Raw genomic sequence first — 23,362 nt, forward strand, 5'->3', positions numbered from 1 at the left:
GTGTCATGACCTCAGGAGCTCATGCATGCATGTGAACGTTCAGCAGTTCTTTCCTTGAGGATGAGACCTGGGTCTTACAATTCTGTTGACCTGCACGAGACTCTGAGAATGGATAGATGAAACATGGTCTTGATCAAGGGTAGCAGACCGATGTGTTTCATCCCAACTGATTACAGGGGCTGCCTGGAGTACCGTGTGGAGGATTCTGAGGTTTCATCCAGGCTCAGCTGCAAAGAGTGCTGTGATCAATTAGTGATGTCTGCCAGGAGCACAGGAGGGATGAGTGGCAGCTTGCATGTCATTTATGGGCAATCTCTTGATCACAAGATATGTAGGATTTTGACAGGCTACAGCTGTTCTCAGGAAAGATTAAAGATGATATCCAAGTGTCTGGTGTGGCCAAGGGTAGAAACAGGCTAGGAAGGGCTTTTAGGGGGCTCAGACCAGTGACAGATTCAGGCTTTCCTCAGTGTTGCGTTTTCAACTTTCATACCACTTTCCACTTGGTGCGTGTTACATAATGATGCCTCTAAGCCACCTTTTGTACCCTGACTGGAGGCTCTCAAACCGCAACTTACTAATGAATTTTTCTAGGCTAATGCCTGCCAGCCAGTAGTTTCATCTTGGCAGCTTGATGCCCTGTCTGTGCTGTGGTCTTTGGGCAATTCATTTGAATATTTTATTTCCCTTGTAGTTTTCTAAAAGGAGTGTAAAAATGAAGGTGTGGATACCAGTGGCGGGAGTGTAGTTCTCCTAAATGTAATGTAGAAGCAGAGCATCGATTTAGGATTCTAAATAACAGAATTGCTTCAAAATAATCCTCAGCCACCTAGTAAATCATGCCATCGCAGTAACTGAGGAGAGTCTGCTATGTGTGTGCCTGGGCACAGCGAGGGAACATTTAGCCAGGTTATAAGTGACCCCATTAATGGTACCCCAGTGGCCAAATCCACTCAATAGAGACCAGGCAGGGCACAGGCAGCAAGTTTAATCACATCAAAGTGGACTCAGGAGTGAAGGATAAATTTCTGTGATTTTGAGTTGTTCTTGTATTTTACGTGGTGATACTCTTTTCCTTAAATTTTGTGAGCATTGGGGGTTAAGATAGCTAAGTTCCAGAAATATCATAAGTCTGGAACAGATAGACTCTTGGACATTCTGGATAATTAATCTTCTTAAATAATCATACCACAGAGATAAAAGTGGCAATTATTAAATGAAAGCAACAAATGGTTAGCCTCAACCCGACTTTTCATAGACTTAAGCTGGTGGACTGGGGGGTTCATTTTGAAGGAAAAGAATCAAGAATTTATATGAAATCCTGAAGATCTATCATAGATGATACATACAAAGCTAAGTGAAACTGGAGATTTTATAACACCATTAGCTCCTGGGTGGGAACCATCAACCCTTATTGCTTACTGGCCTCATTTTTTATTATTATTAATAGCTATTGCTGGTGTCTTGTTATATATTTGACTTTCGTGTATCTTTTCTGGTTTACATTATGTATGACAGCAAGAGATTGTTTGTATTGATTACGATGTGTCAATTGAATCGATGGATGGTTTGGGAGCAGGGATGCAGAATTGGTGGGGTGGGGGCTGTGAGTGGGCTTGTGATGGTGTCATCATTGCAGATGGGAGACAGTGTCTGGGTAAAATAACCCAACCTTCCAGGTTGTGTCCACAGGACCCACTGTCACCACTCCGCTCTGGTTCTAATTTTTATTTCTGAAGACTGGGTCTAAACCTCTGCTTTGTCATTCACTACCCAAATGACTTAACCTCTCTGAGAGTCTCATCTCTAAAATGGGGAAACTAAAACGGGCATTTGCATGGTTGCCGTGAGGGTTAGGTATATAGCCTGATGGTTGGACGTGTGACTTTCTAGTCAAGCAGGCCTTGCTGTGAATCCCACATCTGGTCACCATTCATTAGCTGGGCAACCTGGGCAAGTTATGAGCGACCTCTCTAACCTTTCTCATATGTGCAAAGAGGATAACTTTGCCTACCCAAAGAAGGAATGCCTGTTGTGAGGAAGTGCTGGATAATGTAGCCACTGTTATTATCACATGTATGATGGTAGGAATTTTGTTCATTGCCTTCTTCCTTCCATTCCCATCTTCCGTGTCCTAAACTCCTAGTCATCCTTTACAGGATACCACCTGGGCCACCTCCTTGGAGAAGCCCTCCCCGACTGCCCCTGTGGGGAGCTGTTCCATCTCTGTGCTCCACTGTCCCTTGCCCTCCTCCCGATTACCTGAAGCATCATCTACATGTCTACACGTCTGTCTTTCCTACCAGCTGGAGGCCTCTTGAAGCAGAAGTTCCCATCCCATGATTCTTTCTTATTTGTACGTTCCAGAGCCTAGCCCAGTGCTTAGTGCATAGGAGAGTTTTTGGTGTGTGAGTGAGTGAGTAGGTAGATGAGCAAGTAGACGAATACATGAATGAACGGATGGACTGAAGGACTTAACCACTGGTCAGAGGAACCCTGGCTCGAGCAGGGGTGAGCAGCTCAACTACAGCTAGAGGCCTGAGAGCACAGGTTCTTTATCTGGGGAATCTGAGTCTCTGAACCATCAAACAAGCTTTCACATGTATCTCTTTCTATGCATATTTGCGGGGAAGGTTCATAGCTGTTGTCAGATTCTCAGAAGTGTCCCTGGTTCCCAAATGTTGACAAGTTGCTGATCTAAACAGATGGAGCAGGCAGGCCCCACAGGGAGGACAGAACCAAGTGATTGGAAGAGAGAGTGCGACAAAGGAGAAAAGATCAGTACTGGCAGGACACCGAGTCCTGCAAGGACCTCAAGTAGGGGCGTGGCCAGCGCCTGCGTGCAGCCCCAGCACAGGAACTCCTGTCGTCTGTGAGGACATCGCCAGTTCCTTCTAGCAGCTCTGGTGTGAGGAAGCTCAGGGAAAGTTTGTGTGTCTCTCACTGTCTGGATTCTTACGTGGAATCCACCAGCCAGAAAGGTCTCTCATGTTCACTGTGTCCAATCACCTGCCTCTAAACACAGCAAGCCCAAATGCTTCCAGGCGTACAGGCAAATGCTTGGTTTTTCCTGTCTTTTTCTTTCTCCTGTCCCCCCCCCTTTTTTTTTGGTGGTTTGCCTTTATGGGTATCTGAACCCTTGACCTTGGTGTTATAACACCGTGCTCTAACCAGCTGAGCTAACCGTCCAGCCCCCTTTCCTGTCTTATACAGTTTTCTTCCCTCCCCTCCTCTCTTCTGTCTTTCCCTTCACTATTTCATCCTATCCTGTCCTATCGTATCCTTGGCTATGAGCACTTGATTTTCATTAAGACCATGTTTTTCAAAAATATGAGTCTTTGCCTAATGGTGAATTATGAAATGCATTTAGAGGAGCATGATCAGCTTAAAAAAAATAAAATAAAATGGGGTATGATAGAAAATGTTAGCATACATCACACATGTAGGTATTATTTTGTGAAAGTTCCTTTTCAGCTCCACGTGTACCGGGTTGTGATCTATATTTCTTTCCATGGGTTGTGGTAAAAATATTTGACAGACACTGCTACCAAACATGTCATAGGCGCTCCATGGATACTCACCAAGAGACCTGAGAGACCCAGCCCTTGAGGGGATGATGGTGAGAGATGAGGCCAGACAGGCGGTGTGAGGGGTCCACTTCTTACCACTACACTGGAAGTCCTTCTGCCCCTTGCTCCTTGTGTGGCCCATGGCTATTGTCCTGTCTTTTAAAAAATTTTATTTTTTTGTGGTCAGAATACTTAACGTGAGATCTGCCCTCTTAACAAATTCTTAAGTGTTCAATCCATTATTGCGGACTATAGGTACAGTGTTGTACGCTAGCTCTCTAGAGCTCATTCAGTTTGCTCACCTGAAACTTTATGCCTGCTGGTTAGCGACACTCTAGCTCCCCTCTCCCAGACCCCACAACTGCCATTCCAGTCTTTGATTCTATGAGTTTGACTATTTTAGATACCTCATTTAAGTGGAATCAAGTAATGCCTATCTTTCTGTATTTGACTGGCTTATGCAGGTGAATGGATAAAGAAAATGTGGTCTGTATATGCAATGGAATACTAGTCAGCCTTGGAAAAGGAGGTTATTTTACAATATGTGACAAAGGGTGAACCTTGAGGATATTATGCCAAGTGAAATAAGCCAGTTGCTGTCGCTGCTTCTTGATTCTTTTCTTTCCTCTCCTGGGCAGGTTGTATACGTCACCGCGACATTCCCCTACATCATGCTTCTGATCCTGCTGATCCGAGGGGTCACGTTGCCTGGGGCCTCCGAGGGCATCAAGTTCTACCTGTACCCTGACCTCTCCCGGCTCTCTGACCCACAGGTAAGAGTTGTTTGTTCAAAGCACAGCATCACCTGCCACCACTGGGAAGCCTTCTGCAGGGCCCCTGCTACCAGCCACCAAGGCTCAACGGCTGGTTGAACAGTTGGAAGCCTGTGGGATTCTTCTCAGAGTAATTGAAATCCATAAATGAAACTCATAGGAAATAAAATATATTGAAACACAGTTAGTGAAACATTTAAAACAGGCAAATTCATGACCTGGTAATATATCCACTTCTTTATTGGTACATTAAATAGCAAGTCCAGCAGCAGGTCTGATAATAACCATGATTTCAAAGCAGCCATGGGCATAAATAATATTTCAAGATAGCTATGCCATGATTTGAAAATACCTGAGAATTCTACTGCTAGTGGGACTGTGGTTTGTTGCCTGCCTCCATAATTGAAGCAAATGGTAAATTTCTGTTAGTGAAAATAAGAAAAAAATTTTCTTGCCCAAGATCATAGATCTCTGCACTGGTGTATCTCAGTGAGAGATGCTGAGTCTTTGCTGGAGACTGATTTTCTTTGTTGGTGGTAGCTCACAGAAAGAAAAGAAGTAGAGACCCTGGCTAACTGATTAGGTGTCTTTGGTAAGTGTTGGTAGTTCTGAATAGTGAGCAGTAATTGTTTAGGTCTAAGCTTCTGTAAGTGGGCACACGGTGGTGTGCCTGGGAGTACATTAAACAAGACATAAAAACAGGACATCCTATGTCCAGTGGTTCTCAACCTCCACTACCTGTTAGAAGCTCCTGGGGAGCTTTTGAAAATCCCAGTTCCCAGAACCCAATCCAGACAAATTAAAATAAACTCTCTGGGGGCTGTCCAGGTATTAGTATCTTTTAAAGGTCCCAGGAAATTCCATTATATGAAACCCACTCAAAGATATCTGAGTGGGGGAGGAGGCACCCATTTTTCTATTAAAACAAACATAGATAGATCACGTGAATCCACGCCCGATCTCCAAACAGAACATGAGGCTTGCAAGAAATTTCAAGTGTGTAGTCTGTGGCTTGCAGCCATCCCCTGGTAGGGGAGCTTGGGTGGAAATGTTTGTAGAACACTGGTTAGTGCACTCAGGTACACCTTATTATGGTGAGTGACATGGACAGTGGAGTGGAAAGTGTGCTCTTTTTTGTCTCAGTTTACCATGCCTTGCAGGGCCTGAGGCTCAGAGCTCCACCGAGCACCTGCCTTGCATCCTGAATTGCAGGCAGAATCCCTAGGAAGAAGGAAATTAGCTCCTGACTGTCAGTCTTGCCAACTCTGACCTCTGATGGCAAGGGCTCAGCTTGAGAAGCTGTTTTGGAAAACATATTCCCAAAATCATTGGTCTGAGTATTTTTTTTAGGTCCGTACATTTTGCCTTGTTCCAGGACAGATTTCCCATTCTCTCCTCCGCTCGTGGGCTTCTTTTTCCTGGTCCTCAAAGTAGTCAGTCAAGAGGTCCTGAGCATCATCCAGAGTTTCCACACCTGGCTGATCATCAGAATGTCTTGGAACTTGTCAGAAACGTGCATTCCAGGCCCTACTCCTGGAGGTTCAGTTTCACTGGGCCTGAGGTGGCCCCGGGGCATCTGTTTTATTAAGAAGCTTCAGAGGTGATTCTAATGATCAAAAAAGTTTGGGAAAATCTGGTCGGCATCTAGGATGTTAGAGAGAGAGAGAGAGAGAGAGAGACACACACACACACACACACACACACTCTCTCTCTCTCTCTCTCTCTCTCTCTCTCACTCTCACTTACTCTCTCTCTCACACTCTCTCTCACACTCTCTCTCACATACCCATACACATACTCACACATACACACTTACACGCTCACACAGAACAGAGGTGAGGCCAGGCAGTTCACCACTCAGGTCTTCTGCCCTAATCATCCTAGTTTCCTTCCATTTCCTTCCTTTTGTGCCCTGGCTCTCAGGTCAGTACTTATCTGCAAGACTGTTCCATAGAGCAGCCATTCAGAGTAGTAGAGACCACATTGGGCTCGGAGTTCGGATGTGAATTCTTCTGCTTCTGCCACTGATCCTGAGCAACCTTGGACAAGTTCTTTCTTTCCCCTCCTGGGGCTCAGTTTTTCCACTAACAACATGAAAGGGTTGAATTCAATCAATGTCAAAAGGTTGAATTCAATCACAGGTTTTCCAGTGGATTCAGAGAGCCCTGAATATACCATGTATATTTTTTTCTGTTTTGGGGGGTATTTTTTGGCAGCTGGCCAGTACGGGGATCTGAATCCTTGACCTTGGTGTTAGCACCTTTCTCCCAAGTGAGCTAACCAGCCAGCCACCGTGTATATTTTATAAATAAAGTTTTATTGCAACACTACTATACTACATGTTTGTGCATTATCTAAGGCTACTCAGCGCTACAAAGGCAGAGTTGAGTAGCTGAGACAGAAACCGTATGAACCCCTGTATCAGGGGTCCCAAGACCACCCACACATTTGGTGATTCACTGTAAGGACTCACAGGACTCAGAAGCAGTTGTACTCATGGTTATGGTTTATTTCTATCATTAGCAGGAGAAAAAAAATCCCTGGAGGACTCCACGCACAGGCTTCTCACATTCCTTCCCTCTTCTTGCCAGGAGGGGCATGCACAGTGTGCCCCTTCCTCCAGCATCAAAATGAAGCAGCACACGTGCAGTTTTTCTGCCCAGGGAAGTCTACTCACGACTCAGAGATCAGGTTTTTACTGGGGGCATTTTATTGACTGTGCAGGTATTCTCTGCCTGCATGATCAATCACATGCTCGGAATTCCAGACTGTTGGAGGATAAGCAGGTATTCACCATAAATCACATTGCTTGTACAGACGACCTAGGCAGGCAGTCTAAATGGAACTCAGTGTCCCAGGCATACAAAACCATATCATTTCATGCCACAGGGAACATCTTAGAAGCCAAGTTCCCAGATACCAGCTGAGAGCCAACTGGGCAAGCAACCCTGCAACATCAGGCCTGCTGTCTTGACTCTTCCCCAGATACCTGCAAAACCTCAATATTTACTATTTGGCCCTTTTTAGAAAAGTTGCTGATCCCTGCACTGGAGCACCCTCAGAGGCATGTGAGCAGGGGTTGATGGGCTTTGACCCCCGCACTCTGTCCTTGTTGCTCCCACCTCTGATGCCACTAGCCTTGTCCAGGCCACCACCACCTCCCACTTGGAAAATGTAGTAGCCTCCTAACCGGTCTTCCAGAAATGGCCTTTGACCCTCCAGGTCACTGCCCACCCAGCAGCAGAGTGATCTTTTTGAAATGTAAATCTGCTTAAATCCCTTCTGGGGTTCCCCATGGTCTTTGGAATAAGATCTAGATGGTGGGGCCTCCAAGGTCCTCATGAGCTGCCTCTTACTGCATTCCCTACCATTTCCCCCCCTCTTCAATTCATTTCAAATGTGGCCTCCTTTCTGAGCCTCACAATCAAATGTCATTTCTGCCCCAGGGCCTTTGCACATGCTGTATCTCTGCTGGAAGCATCCTTCTTTCTTCCCCAGACCCTCCTTCCCCATCCTGCCTATCATGCACCCATCCTTTAGGACTCAGTTTAAACATCACTTCCTCAGGCAAGTCTTTCCCAACTGCCCACCACACACCCCTCCTCCCCACTACCCCATGATCATTTTCCAAAGTGCCTATCATGTTTACGATGAAATATTGATATATATATGTGTGTGTGTGTGTGCGCATTATATTATTTTTATTTGTCCAATGTCCATTCATTTGCCCAACAGGTATATACTGAGTGTCTAATCTGTATCAGAGATTATTATAGGTATTGAGGATATGACAGTCAACAAAATAGTGATCCCTGTCCCAGTGAGTTTATACTGTTGTTGGAAGAAGGCAGTAAACAAGATTAAAAGTAGCATATAGAATCCGTTAGATGGTGACAAGTACCATAGAGACAAAGTATGGCAGTGGAGAGGGAATGCTGGAGGAGAAGGCAATGATTTTCAACAGGGTGGCATGGGAGGGCCCCGCTGACAAGGCGGTTTGGAAGCAAGGTCTATATCTGCCTTTCCCACCTTTGTATCCCCGTCTCTGGCTAGTTCAGCACCTAGTACATAGTAAGTGTTCAATAAATATTTGTTGAATGAATGTAAGAGCCAGAGCTGTTTTTATTTTTGAAGAAAAGATTCTGTTTCTTTAACAGAAGATCTAATAACCTCCAGATCAACAGATTTGTGCACTATAATGTTTTTTGATTCTTTATCAGTGATGGCCAGGAAATTGTGTGTGTGTGTCCCTAGAAAGCAACTGCTGATTGTCTGAGAGGGAAAGGAGAACAAAATTCCATATAAGCTTGTGTTTTTTGGAAGCTGCGATGTGTTTCAGGAATTGGGCCCCCACATGGCCCGATTCCAACTGTCCCTACCTGTGACTATCCCAGAGTATGAAGAAGCAGGAGAGCACTGGTTTCCATTCCTGCTGTCCTGCTGCTGGTGGTGTGGCCTCAAGTGAGCCTCCTCACCTCTCTGGGACCAACTCCCCTCTTCCCTACAATGAGGATTGCAGGTTGTACCTGCCTGGCCCATCAGGTGGCCTTGAAAGTCAAGTGCGATGACCCAGTTGGTGGAGACACATTCTTTTTTCTTTTTAATTATGTTTATTTTAATGTGCGTTGGGGGCGGTGGGGAACCTGGGCCATAAATCCTGTGAAAATCATGACTTCATTGTTGTTATTGCTGGAATGAGGTTATATATATGAGATGTATATGTATGGGTGTGTATATATATATATGAGATATATATCATATATTATATGTATCAGGAAGCTACATGGTTCCCCCTAGAGACAATTGAGGCACAGGTCTCACAATTGAGAGAGGAGGTTAGGAGAGCTGCCAGCTCGACATATTTTTATCAGGAGGTCAGTGAAAGGTTCAGTCTTGTGTCTCTTGGTAATGTTCTTCAAGCACATCCAGGTTGTTTTTTTCTGAGTTATCATCCCGACTTAGTTCCCACTTGCACTTCAATTGTACCACAAAGAAAAGTTCCCAGAAAGTGGCATTGGACCTGGTTGTTTGGATGGTCTGGGAGTGTGAACACCCTTGTTTCTTTGGGATAATCTAGAAGTTGTTGTGTCCAGGCCTCCTGCAGCTTTGTGGAACTAAAGAGGTGATTGTGTAGCTACCAGAACCTCTCCTGTGGGTGGAGAGACAGGAAGGAGAGATGACTAGAGGGGAGGGAAGCCCGAGGGGGTCAGACGGCTGGGCTGTAGGGTGAGCTCCAGGACACGGTCAGATCTCTGGCCCCTGAGCCCCACTGGTCTCCAGGGCTGCTCCATCCAGTTGCTTGGGGAGGGGGTGGGGTGGGCCCAGGTGGACTGAGGGCCTGCAGGGGGTGCAATGAGCACTTGCTGGGGAGTCCTTCCTAGTCTGTGGACTCTGAGGGCAGGGATTTTGACAGTCATATGTGATATAACCTATTGCCAGAGCCTAGCAATGTCGTTCCTTAATTCATTCCACTAGTATTTGCTGCAGACCTGCATGTGCCAGGTGCTTAGTATGTAGAATGAGTAAGACCCTCCTTATCTCCAAGGAGCGCAGTCTGGTGGGAGAGGGCAGTCTCGCCTCTCCTCCCTGGGCCTCCCTTCCTGGAAGAAGAGGTAAGTGGTGTAGGACGAGGTCAGAGGTTCCCTCTGTCCCTACGGTCTGTTGAGGAAGATGTGACGACTCGGTGTTGGTAATGGTCTGAGTGACAAAGCCTGCGAATGACTCATGCTGTTTACACATTAGAGTGTATTTAAAGTGACTGTATTCAGGGCTGGCCATTTAGCTCAGCTGGTTAGAGACCACATTGTAGGTCAAGGTCAAGGATTTGGATCCCCCATACCGGCCAGCCACCAAAAAAATTTAAAAAGTGACTACACTTATACCATCTGTTTCCCTCTCTTGCCTTCCCAGGCCTTACTGGGAAGCTCCAGTGGGCAAGTCAGGGGAGGGCTGGCAGCTGATGCACCTGGCATGAGACAGACCCCCAGTAGCCTTGTCTCTCCTGTGGCCTGGAGGGCCAGCCTGCCCTGGGCTCCAGTGATCACTACAGGGATCATAGTGCTTTTGTCAGAGCTTACTTTTCTGTACATGTATTTGGGGTCTCCTGGACTCTGGAGCCTTGGGGCCTGTGCAGGTCAGCAGGGGGAGGAGGGTCCCCAGGGTGCCCTCCCACGTCCCTACAGCAGTGATAAGGAGCCCCAATCTACCCCTGTGGCCTCTCTGTGATCCAAGGACTCCATCATGATTCAAGGTCTCCGTTAATTCCAGACTGGACCCCAGCTCGCTCCCTAAAGCTTACAGGAGGCTCAGACATGCCTATTTGCTGTGTCATTTACATTTCTAAAGGGACACCTGGTGTCTGACTGAGGCAAAGCTCTGGACCCCAGCTCCTAGAGCCTGAGATAAGAGAAAATGCCCTGTGGGGAGTCATCCTGGCCACTCTGGGCTTGGGTGGCAGGGATTCTGCATGGAGGCTGATGAAGTGTTGAGCTGCGGCCGTGGGCACATTCCGAGGGCTCTCTCCTCCTCTCTCCCCAGCTAGTAAAGCTAGAGAAGCCCAGACAGCGTGTAAGGAGAGCTCAGCCAGGGAGCCTGGGAGCTGAGGACGCAGAGCAAGTTGCTTCCACTCTCTCTTTGGAGCCTTGGAGCCATTTCTCTTTCCTCATCTGTAAAATACTTTCTTTGTGGTAGCCAAGAAAATTGTTTTAAAAGTCTGACAGGCTGTGCACCCAACCATCGTCATCTCAGGGAGGGCTCCCTGACCCCCTTATTTAAAATTGCACACACACCCCACTTTTTCTCAGCATATCTTGTCTATCCTGCTGGCTTTGTTTTCTCTGTGGCACTTGTCAACAGCTCAGACACTGTTCATTTTGTGTCACTGTTCTCCTCCCACTAGGATGTGAGCCGTCACATTCACTGTTCATGTCTCCAGTCTCTGGAACAGTGCCTGCAACTCAGTGAGTGCTCAGTAAATGTTTTCTGAATGAATGAATGAAGGAAGGAAGGAAGGAGAGAAGAACAGAGGAAGAACCATTTCTAGCAGACCCTGTGTTGCTTTGTGTTGAGATGTAACACATAGTGCAGCTGTGGGTATGCGATTTAGAAAGGGGGTTTTAGTGTCATGGAATCTGGTGTTGAGGGAAGGAGATTTGAGTCATTCTACTGCCATTGACCAGCTGGGTGACCCGCCAGCCTGTTCGTTTACCTCTTTGGGCTGAGGATCTCACCTGTCCACTGGGGTAAGGGTGTCTCCCGCAGAGGGTGGCCAGGAGGCGACTGTGCATGCCAAGGCTTCTCGTTCTCATTCCTGGTGCCCAGCCCAGGGCCTGGCCTGTAGTAAGGCTCCAGGAGCACCAGCAGCATTCCTGGTTCTCGCCTCCATCTCACTGGCTCTGGGCAGGGCAAAACGGGGCTCCACAGCTGCGGGCGGGGCGGGGGTTGAACTCGGAACCGAGTGCCTGTATTGTGGATCCAGTAAATTAAGTTTCTCATCAAGAACTTGCAGCGACACAGCAGCTCGCCTTCTTTGTGCTGCGGCAATTTGTATTCCGTGGTCTGTTGTAACTTTGTAAATGTCTATTTGTCCTCGCTGTCGGCTCTGTGTTCTCTCTGAATTGGGAAGTGCCTCCACTCCATTTTTCCCCCTCAAATTTTTATTTTCTGTCTTTTCAGTCTTTGGGGGAGCTGAGGGGATCTTGCAAGAAATCACATTGTCCATGCCCCAGATTCCTGCCACTCTCGCTCTTCATTGTGTTTCGAGTGCATGTTTTCAGGACGAGAACAGAAAGACCTGTCGCGGATCCAGATGGCGGGGTCTGCTTTCCCAGGGCACTGGTGCACCAGTTCCCTGATTCCTCCTTCCTTTGTGCAGGGAGCTGGAACCTGAGGCTAGGGTGTCCAAATCCTGGGGCTGGGGGAGGGATGCCCGAACTGGGAGAGCACCTCAGAACACCAAATCTCCCCTACCTCCCCACTCCCAGGAGGACAAATGAGGGACAAGACTCTCATTGAAAACCCTACCTGCCGAACCTCACCGATGCGACCATGGAATTGCTGCCACCTGGTGGCATTGTGCTCTGAGCAAGGGCCCAAAGAATCATGGGCCTCCTGGCTGTTGTGCCTTTCAAACCAGAATGCCAGTATGGACATCAACTTAAACACATTAGATATGTTTTGGAAAATATTGCACACCTCACTGATGCGGGGGTCCACTCCCTGGGACTGATAATCCCCCAGTGTTTCCTTTCAGTGTATTTGATTCTGGCTTAGGGTCACTATTCCACCAGCATGGGTTTGTTGTCCACTCAGTACCAGGCACTGGGGATGTAAACTCAGATCACACAGGTTGTCTTCAAGGACATGACAGTTGCTTGGGAGAGACACATAATTCAGGCGGTGATAACAGTGGTGAGGGGAGGTGCTGGGTTGGAATTGACCTGACAGGTGTACACCTTCTAGTCAGAGGGTAAATTCCTCAGGGCTCAGAGGTGTGTTACTGATCTAACAACATGCTCACTTAAAGAAAGGTAGTGAATGTTTCTTCTTTTCTTGGCTCCTTGGAATTCCTTAAGAATCACCTGCCTGTGGAATCAGAGTTCGTGTGTACCCCATTGAGATTCTGTGCATTGCTGAGATTCTGTGAAATTAAACTGTTTCAACCACAGGTTTGCTCAAGGTAAAGTTTTGTGATTTCTGGTTGTCAGCTGTTTTAGCAGCACTGTATAATCTGCAGTCTTGGTGGTTGAAGAGCTGCTTAGGTGCCATAAAAGTAATGATACTAGTTGTCATTATTGATGGCTGATGCTATGCTGGGTACTGTGGTATATAAACTTGTCTTTAACTTATCCAATTTTCTCAATTAGCAAGTTGTCAGTTATTGGAAATTATTATGTTCTGGACATAGGGGCTAAGTGCCATGTGTAAGTAAAATTGTCATAACCTATGAGATAGGACCTTGAGGTCCTCCTAAGTCACATAAGTCCTTCTAAGTCTAAGTTACAGATCATGAGAATTGTAAAACCTATATCTTAAAGGTTTTATAAATGTGGGGGACTGAGGCTCCAGGTGCTGCACAGCTAGCACTTGAGCCCAGACAAGTCTGAGTTGGCTGTTTAAAGGATGCAGTGCTGAAACTCTGTCTCTGCCCAGCCCTGGGCTGGCAATTCTGGACCATCCTAAACCTATGTGCCTACATTGCAAGAATCCTAGAATCTTAGCATCGGGCAGGTTTAGTCCCCACCCAGTGCAGGAATCCCCTCTGTGGTAACCTGGTCAGCCTCCGATTGGCCCCTCACCTCCACTGTGGTAAGCTCTCTACTCACCTGGTTTTCTGTATTGAGACATTCATTTGTTCTTTCATTTGCTTAGTCTTTCTGGATTAATTTGCTCTAATTTGTTAGGGTCCCACTTTGAGAGGACCCACCAGGGTTAAACATACTAAATTAAGTGCAAAAACAACTGAGGCACAGGTCAATAGCCTCCAAGGTGGGCTCCCTGCCCCCTCTTGCCCACCACTACTCCCTTCTTCACACAGCAGACCGTGGGAGCTTTTAAAAAGGGATCCTGGGTGGCACAACTTCCTGGCATTCTTCTTTGAATGTATTTTCCTTTAATTCCTTGAACAGATTTATAGTTGCTACTTTAAAGTCTTTGATAAATCCAACATCTTTTTTTTTTCTAGCTTATGAGTCATATTTACATGTATCTATGCATGTCTGGCAATTTTTGATTGAATATTAGATATTGTGGATATGTGATAAACACTCTGGATTCTGTTATCTTTCTCTGAAGAGTGTTGGATTTTATTTTTTTTTAGGTGGTTTAGTTACTGGCTGATCACCTTAAACTTCTGTAGGCTCAACTTTGTTTCTTTCATACTGATCTGTGGAAATCCCAAGCTGTTGCCCAAATCCCTCTAAGTTAATAGAACTCAGTAGGATTTAATAGGATCCCAAACTCTGTTTTCCCTATAGATCTTGTTAGGACTTGGCTTTAGGTTTTATTGGGATGGGTGTAGAGTAGTTCTGATTCTAGAGCAAAGGCTCTTAACTGGGGAAATTTTGCCTCCCAAGAGGCAGTTGGCAATGTTTGGAAATGTTTTTGATTGTCAGAATTGGGGGATGCTACTGGCATCTAGTGGGCAGAGGCCGGGGATGTTGCTAAACATCCTATAATGTATAGGGAAGCCCCACAATAAAAAATTACCAGGCCTTAAATCTCTGTGGTGCCAAGGTTGAGAAGCCTTGCCCTAGGGCATGGTTCTTGCTCCTAAGGTGAAGTCTTTCTGTGTCTTTGCTGTGTGCCAAGGGTGAAAACTTGGTGTTGGCCAGATTCCTCCACTCTGACAGGGTGGGAGTCCCAGTCCCCTGGCACTGCTCCTCCCCCAGCCTCCCGTGTCTCTATTCCACTCTCCACCCCCTAGTAGTACTGTCTGGTGTCTCTTGGGTGGTCTCACCCTAGATGTTTACAGCCCAGCCCTCAGCCGCAGCCTCACAGAAGACCTCTATGTGAACTTCTGGGCCCTCCGTGCACTTCCCCACACTGTAGATTCCAGCTATTGCAGCTGTCCCACACTCCGGTGCTGCCTCGTCTGCTCAGCGAGACTGTGCCTCTGCTCTCACTCCAGCTCTCTGTGCCGTGGTCAGGAAATTGTCTCCAGGCAGTGGGCTGGGCAAACCCTACTGGGGGTCCCCATTTCTCAGGGATAGTAGTCTTGCCCTGCTCGTTATGCACCTCCTGACAACAGATGCTTCCATAGTTTGTCTGCTTTGATAGTTGCCATGGCAGGAGGGTGGGTCTGATCCCAATTACTCCATCATGACCAGAAGCAGAAGTCTGACTCTCCTGATCACCAGCCCCCAGAGGCTTCCTCTTGCTCTAGGATTAAAATATAGACTGCTCCCCATGGCCAAAGCTGAGGAGACCTCTGTGACTGGTCCCCATCTCCCACACGGCTGTGGGTATCCCAGGCTCATTCCCACCACAGGGCCCTGACTTCTGCCCAGATCACACCTCCCTCCAATATTCCCATGGCTGGCTTCCTCTCATCTTGTGGGTCTCAGCCAGAGTTAGGTCGTTTCTGGCCAGCTGAGCTCAAACATCCCCCACTAAACCCCATCACTTTAATAAAGCCCTGTTGTATTTTGTTCACAGGGCTGCTGGCTGACTCAAGTAATCTCGTGTGCTTATTGGGTGACATGTTTACTGTTATTCTGCCCAGTTAGAATGTTGGCTTCGTGTGAGTGAAGAACTTATCTGTCTTGTCCACTGTGGACTCCTGGGCATCTGGCACAGAGCCTGGTGGATGGTCAGCTCCCAGTCAGCACTGATTGATGGATGGATGGATGGACAGATGAATGGATGCCAGATGGTGGTTTAACAAAATGATTTCCAGTTGCATGTCCTGGAGAAGACTTTATGGAACAGATAGTCTTTGATTTGATCCCTGAAGGATGAGGAGGGGAAGACTGTTCGGAATTAAGCAAAGACCAGAAGTGGTCCTACATATATGCAGGAAATGGTCAGTAGTTCAGTGTAGCTACAGGATAGATTTTGTGACAGAGAATTGTTAAGAAATAAGGTTAAGACGGTAGAGTTAGCCCCCTTCGTTAGGAACCTTGGCTGCCAAGCCAGAGTTTAGACTTCATCCAGTGGCTTGTAGGGAGCTACTGAATGTTTCTGAGCAAGATTGATTGGCATGAAGAAAGCTGGAATTTCAGAAGATTGCTCAGATAAGAGAGGCTCAGCAAAGCTCGGCAGCAGCATTTGAATGCCTGCTTGTCACTGTTCATCATGTGACCTGGGGCAGGAGACTCATCCTCTGTGAGCTTCAGTTTCTTCATGTGTAAGCTTCTAGAGGGCAGGGCCCTATCTTTGACTTGTCTCCTGCCCTACGCAGATGTGGCAAGGTGAGATGAAATAGCACAGGCAAGCTTCTCCAGATGTATAGAAAGAACAAGAGAATAGAGTGAGTTTGGAGTAGAGGAAAGAAGGGGAGGCATGTATCAAATGACCTTGAATTTTGGGGGGTCTGTTTTCCAAGGGTGCAGGTGGCTTTTTAGTGTTGTAGAAGTAGCCCACCAGCTGTGATGTTACAGGTTTGTGGGCAGCTGTGGCTGGAGCTAGTGCAATTTCGTGAGTTGTCTAGCTACTTCTAGAAGCTCGAGGGCCGACCCCATGGCTCACTCGGGAGAGTGCGGCGCTGGAAGCGCCGAGGCCTTGGGTTCGGATCCTATATAGGAATGGCCGGTGCGCTCACTGGCTGAGCGTGGTGCGGGCGACACCACACCAAGGGTTATGATCCCCTTACCGGTCACAACCAAACAAACAAACAGAAGCTCAAGAGGCTCAGCAAAGGAAAGACAGTGGGGTCACTTCACAGAGATGTCAGCAGACATTCAAGGTGCACCTACTGTGTGCCAGGCCTAGCCAGAGGGCGGGATGAATCATGGGGTGTCTGCCCTTGAGGATTTTGCCGTCTCATAGAGGAGAGAGATGTCACCAGGAGCAGCCACAGCAGGAGCTGGTGAGAGCTGTGGAGAGCGATGGGCCGACCTGTACCAGCACACGAGAGGGACAACCCAGTGCCTGTCTCCCTGGGTTCTCAGCCAGGCTGTATTGTTAGAATTCCCGCCTTGTGGTTATTCATCTAGCAAATATTTACTGAGCACCTACTCTGTGCCAGGCTTTTCTTTCTGATGAATCAACAGGAAAGTACCAAGTAACCCTTCTTGCTCGTCATTTGCTGGGCACTGGGAGTGGGGTGGAGGTGGAGTGGGGAGGGTGAGAAAACACGGTTCCTGTTTTCTAGGACAGGAGTTTTTTAATGGGGTGGGTCTTTAACTCCTCTCCCCCAAGTTGTACATAATATATTTTGCACTAAGCATGTTTTTTTAAAAGATAAATAGATTTTTTGAGCCATTTTAGGTTTACAGAAAAATTGAGCAGAAAGTACAGAGTTCCCATATACCCTCCTCCCCCACCCCATTTGCCCTATTATGAACATCTCGCATCAGGGTGGTGCATGCATTACAACTGAGGAGCCAATATTGATCCATTGTTATTAACTAAAGTCCGTGGTTTGTGTTAGGATTCACTCTCTGTGCTCTACGTTCCATGGGTTTGGACAAATGTATTCTGACATATGTTTACCATTGGTGTATCACAGAGAACAGTGTCACTGTCCTAAAAGTCCTCTGTGTTCTTCCCGTTCATCCCTCTCTCCCCCTGAGCCCCTGATCTTTTCTTTCCTCCATAGTTTTGCCTTTTCCAGAATGTCATGTAATTGGAACCATACAGTATGTAGCCTTTTCAGATTGGCTTCTTTCACTTAAACCTTGCTACTCAAAGTGTCTCCAGACCAGCAACGCCAGCCTTATTTGGGAGCTTGTCAGACACATTGACTATCTCAGGCCCTGTCACAATCCTGCTCAATCAGAATCTGCATTTTAGCAATACCCCACCATGGTGGTTCATATACATTTGAGAATTTAAGAAGCCTTGAATTCTCTTAGAACATTCAAGGCAGGCTGACACCTGTCAGACAAACCATGATGGCTGTGGTGAGAGGAGGTAGAGGTTATGGGGTAAACCAAGCAAGAAGGATTTCCTAGGCGTTGGGCCACCCACCTGCCCTCACTCCCACTCCAGGAGATCAGGTGGTAGAGGATCACTCAGGGCTTCCAGAAAAGGGAAGGGAATGGATCCCTTCAGGGATTGCCCACCGTCTACTGTCCAATACAGTAGCCACAAGCCATAACTAACTATTTAAATGTAAGTTAATTGAAATTAAATAAAATTTACAGTTAAGTTCCTAAGTTTTATTAGTCACATTTCAGGCAGTCAATAGCCACGTGTGACTAGTGGCCACTGTACTGGAGAGCACTGATATTTCTATTATTGCCGAAAATGCTATTGGACAGTAATGCTTTAGAGCCAAAAAGGCCCAAGAAGCAGGAGAGTCTGTGGGAACTAGAGCTCAAACTGCACCAGGGGGTTGGAAAAGGAGCAGTCTCCCCTGGCTGCCTGAAGGCATGCCATCAGCCCTTATGGGTTTCCTTCCTCTGCCCCTCGGGAGCCTGCTGATTTCCAGCAGAGTTCCAAGAACACCCATTGAAATGTCAGGACCAGGACTGTGGTCACAATTGTCTTGGGCAGAAGAGTCCACCTGTGAAATGCTGCAGGAGGCTGTGATAGCTGCACCTGCAGAAGCACCGGGCTGGGAAGAAAGTGTCTTCCCCTGCATTCTGAGGAAAGACAGGATGTGGGAGCTGCCTCAGTCTGTGTGGCTGTTACCCAGCCTTGTCCTCTTTCTGAACAAGAAAATACTCTAGGACACAAATTTCTCTCCAAATTCACACTCCTGTTACCATCTCTGTTATTGTTATCTACTTTTTAATTATGCCTTATTACTTTTTAAGGGGTGATACTTGGATATTACACATTTTTACCAATTTCTTTTCTCCCTATTGTTTTCATTCCTTTCTACAAGATTAAATTTTCTTCATGTTGAAGCACATCCTTTAGTAGTTTTTTCAGCAAGGGCCTGGAGGAACTAAGCTCTCTCAGTCTGTGTAGGTCTGAAAAGACATTTATTTCACTAGTTCTCTTAAGAAATAGTTTAGCTGGATATGGAATTCTAGGATGGTAATTTTTAAATTACATTTTGAACTTGGGTGCCCATATTGCAGGAGCAATGTGTGGCCATACCCATACCTGGCACTTCTGTGTTGAGTCCTGGGCTGATGGGTAGAGTTTTCTAACTTCTTGTTCACTATAGGACAATCCCTTTCTGGCTCCTAGCTCTTTGCAGTAAGCCCACTCAGCTTTTGGTCATTCCAAGAGCCTGTAATCTTAACTCTGCCCTTGGGAAGGAATTCAAACCCCAGCCTCTCAGGCTTCTACTTGCTCAGCTGTCCCTATGAGTTGCTGGATCTAGTCCTCCTCCTCAACTTGAAGCTTTGACTTCTCTCCTTCCCAACACCTGGGAGAATTTTCTATCTTCCTTTCAAGCCAGGCTATGGATTTAAAAGGCCAATAGTAATTCATAATTATGTTTTCTGTATCTCCCACATAAATATTTTCAACCCTCAGCAGTCGCTTCTCTTTATCTGCTAGTCTTGAACATGACATACTGAATGTTCAAGTAGCAAATGAATATTAAGGGAAATACCCCTTACTCATTCATGCTTCATTCAACAGCTCAATTTTATTCATAAAGTTATATGTCTGTGGTGGTGATTTTGTATTTCATAATGTCCAGATTATATTTCCTAATGGTAAATTTGCTTCCTACCCATAGAGTAAAATTATATTCATCAAGATATTTGGTGAAAAGCCCCATGAAGCTCATTTATTTGCTGTTTTAACAAGTTTGAGAGCCAATATCTAGGTCCACCTTCTTCTTTTGTGGACAAGTAGCTGAGTCCTAAAGAGAGGATGTGGCTCACCCAAGCCCACAGCTGGTGGAGAACTGGACTAGGACACAGAACCTCCAGTTGAAACCTCTTTGACTCTGTTTCCTCATCTGCAAAATGGGGAGGTTGGACCAGACATGGAATCAGGTCCCGACGCACTAGCCTTGTGTCCTTGGACAGGTCATATAACCTCTCTGGGCTTCCATGTTAACAAGTCTTACCCTCTCCACCTGGAACTGCTGTGGAGCATGTCAAACAGACTGACACAAAAGAACTCTGAACAACACAAGGGCCACAGAGAGGGGTGCACAATTCTTGTCATTAAGAAGCTGTGACTGGCTCCTGCAGCTCCTCCATGGTTAGGAAGAAGAGCGCTTTGCAAATGCAGTGTGTTCTGATGATTTCTGACCCAGCACAGCTTTGTGAGAGAGCAGGGATTTCTCCTGTCTGTGCGCAGCAAGATGACGGGCTTTGATACCTCTCAGTTTGCTGGGATTGTGACATTTGATGTCCTTCTCTGTGAAAACTCACTGGCGTGTGAATCTCATGTTCCATTTCTCTCACTTCTCATATGCAAGCCAAACACTGGAAAGCCCTGCAGGGGACACGCCGAGTCCTGCACCATGTTCACGAAGAGGCCAAACATAGCTCTGTCTCCTTGATTAGAGCCTTAGTGACGTTCCAAATGGCAGAGGCAAATGGGCACATCTAGCCTCCAAAGTTGTATATGCCTCTGTCCTTGCGTTTCCCGCTGCCATCCCCCACCTCTCCAGGAGGCAGTGTTGCATGGTGGGAAACTCCCAGGCTCAGAAATGGGAGAACCAGCTCCATCACTGACCTTGAACAGTCACTGTCCCTCCCTTGTGTCAGCGCTCCCTCAGCCATAAAATGAGGGCATATAGAAAAATCACTGGTTTTCAATCTTTCACTATCAATAACTCTCTTTTTTTCTTTTTCCCTTTATGATCCATCCCAATGGCTATTTCATGCCAACAGGAAGTTTCTATTAGCAGTTGCATGTATCTGATTAATAAAAGGTGGCAGAGCCCAGGAATTATTCTTTAAAATGTCCTTTGGGGGAAATGAGGCCCTGAGAGAAAAGATGACTTATCTGTGGTCATGCGTTGTTTTTATATTATTAATCATCTGAAAGGGGAAAACCGTATGACTCCAAGGTTATATATGGCAGTGCATTCAGATTTTCAAGGTTATGTGCGTAGGTCGGGGAAAGGGTCAGATGAGTGTCGTTCTAAGCAAGTGTATGGTTAACATCCTTGGGGATTAATCCAAACTATCCTTGGTCACCCCCCAAGGGAACCAACCCTTCCAGAACACAGACACTTTCAGTTCTGCCTCTCCCGTGGTGGGTTGCATATGGCCTGGCACATAGCGCACGCTCATTATGTGCTTGTTGTAGACTGTGGTCACCATCTCAGAGCCATGCTCCTGCCCAGAGCAGTGGGTACTATGATAATTGTTTAAACCTCCAAACAGGTGACAGGTGGAGAACACACAGAGTGAGAAGGAAAGAGAGGGTCCCTAAGAAAGGTAGATGAGGAAAACAAATAACAGGCTTCTTCAGCAAATGTCTCAGAGATGGAATATAAAATGAAACCGTAAAGTAGTGTTAGGTGAGAGACTGGGGGGTGCAAACTTGTGCCTTCTTGTGCCTTGCTCCCCTTCTTTTCTTGACCCCTGGAAGATTGTTCCACCTCATCCAGAAGGGAATTTTGGCTGAAAATGAGGTTTAAAAACTGTTCAGATAAATCCATGAATTGTGGGCAGATTGTATCAGGGATTTAGAAGTGTTTTTAATCTTTGAGGTGATGTCAAGTAGTAGACAGCTGAATCCAGGAGCACTCCTAGGTTTCCTGGTCAGGGACTGAATGCTGGTTTTGGCTCCTGATGTCACCTGGGCGGGGTAGGGATTTCCTCAGTTTACCCCCACTGATGTGAGCCTGAGTTATTAGGTGCAAGTGTCCCCGAGGAGTGTCTCCCTTTCCATTTTGCAGATGTAGCTCATCTCCAGCGAGACAGCCAGTTTCTGCTGCTGGGATGGGAGCATCCCCTCTGTTGTCGTGTTGGTTCTGCCTGCACAGGGAATGCCCACACAGCCACCGCCTAGATTCTACTACTGACATCTTGCTGTGTCTGTTCATCACCGACCTTTCCAGCCCAGTTCTATCCATCCATCATTTTATTTTATTTTTTGGTACATTTCAAAGTTGTAAACATCAGTACAGTTCACCCCTACACATGTCAACATTCATCCCTTGACTCATTTTTTAAATCATCATTCTTGGTTTAGTTGCTCAAGCCAAATCCCAGGGAAGTCACTGAGGGAGGTGTGAGGAATGAGGACAGCCCCTCACTCAGTGTGGCTTTGCCCCGAAGCCAAGGCCACCATGTCCCAGAGCATCATTTGGGATGGAGTGTTGTGGCAGCTGTCTCATCTCTTGTTAGCCCACCTGGGGTGAGCTGTCTCTCCTGTTTTCTTGGCCTCCAAGAACGCTGTGGTTAGGAACACAGCCTCAGAGCTTGTAGGGAGGGAGCCCACCACCACCCTCAGCTCCTCTGTCCTGGGCACGCCAGGCTCTGGTATCATTTAAAGTTGTCACCTCTTCAGATGAGCAGGAGAGAGTCTGTGTGAACAGGTGGCGATATGACCTTGAAGGCTGGCAAGGATTCTGAGAGGTGGAAAGAGAACAACGTGAATGGGAACAGGCAGGTCACCAGATGTCGAGCACAGAATCCGTGTGGACCTTGGGCCTGTGGAGTGCAGAGAGACTGGCAAGACAAGAGAGCTGGGTAAGGGACAGGTGCACTGGACTGTCCACCCTGGCCTCTCCTTTCGCTTGAGATGGCGGCTGTCTACTGGAAGGTTTCGTCAGGCATGGAAAGGCGAATACTGCGTGATCTCACTTACATGGAGAATCTAAAAAAGTGGAACTCACAGAGGCAGAGTAGAGTGGGGGCTGCCAGAGGCTGCGGGAAGGGGGCTGAGGAGATGTTGGTCAAAAGACACAAAAGTTCAGTTCGATGGGAGGCATGAGTTCAAGGGATCTATTGTCCACCATGGTGGCTATAGTAAATAAAGTATTGTGTACGTAAAAATTACTAAGACAGTAGATTTAAATGTTCCCACCCCCCAAAAGTGGTGAGTATGTAATGCATATGTTATTGAGCTTGATTTAGCCATTCTACAATGTGTGCATATTTTAAAACGTCATGTTATACACCATAAATACAATGTTTTTACTCAATTTAAAAAAATAGTTTGGAGCATATTAAAAAAAAAAAATAGTGAGGGCTTAAGGTCAGATAGATCTGTGTTTGAGTCTTCCACTTACCAGCCGAGGGATTCGGATCTATGAGGAGAGCCTTGCAGGGCCTCGGCTTCTTCATCTGTGAAGTGGAGCCTCGACATACCCAGTAAAGTGAGTGAGGTCAGTGAGGATTCGAGGGGCTGGTTTCCTGCTGCTGAGATGATGGAAGAAAATCCACTCACCTTCTTCTTTTTGAGGGGGGAGCAAAGGCTGTCTTTGTATCCCCAGCAATGCTCATATGGAGGGCTTGTGTGGCTTCTCGGAGGCCCGTTTCATTC

General features: G+C 46.7%; 1 protein-coding gene across 1 annotated transcript in view; it reads left to right on the forward strand.

The window, feature by feature from the left end:
* Positions 1–23,362, forward strand: part of SLC6A11 (solute carrier family 6 member 11) — a 115,231-nt gene that overhangs the window by 49,049 nt on the left and 42,820 nt on the right. The window contains exon 6 of the mRNA XM_063114267.1: positions 4,208–4,342. Coding sequence (XP_062970337.1) covers positions 4,208–4,342 — 135 coding nt within the window. The remainder of the gene's footprint in view (positions 1–4,207; positions 4,343–23,362) is intronic.

Source organism: Cynocephalus volans, chromosome 11 (assembly GCF_027409185.1).
Source record: "Cynocephalus volans isolate mCynVol1 chromosome 11, mCynVol1.pri, whole genome shotgun sequence".
Taxonomy (NCBI): Eukaryota; Metazoa; Chordata; class Mammalia; order Dermoptera; family Cynocephalidae; genus Cynocephalus; species Cynocephalus volans.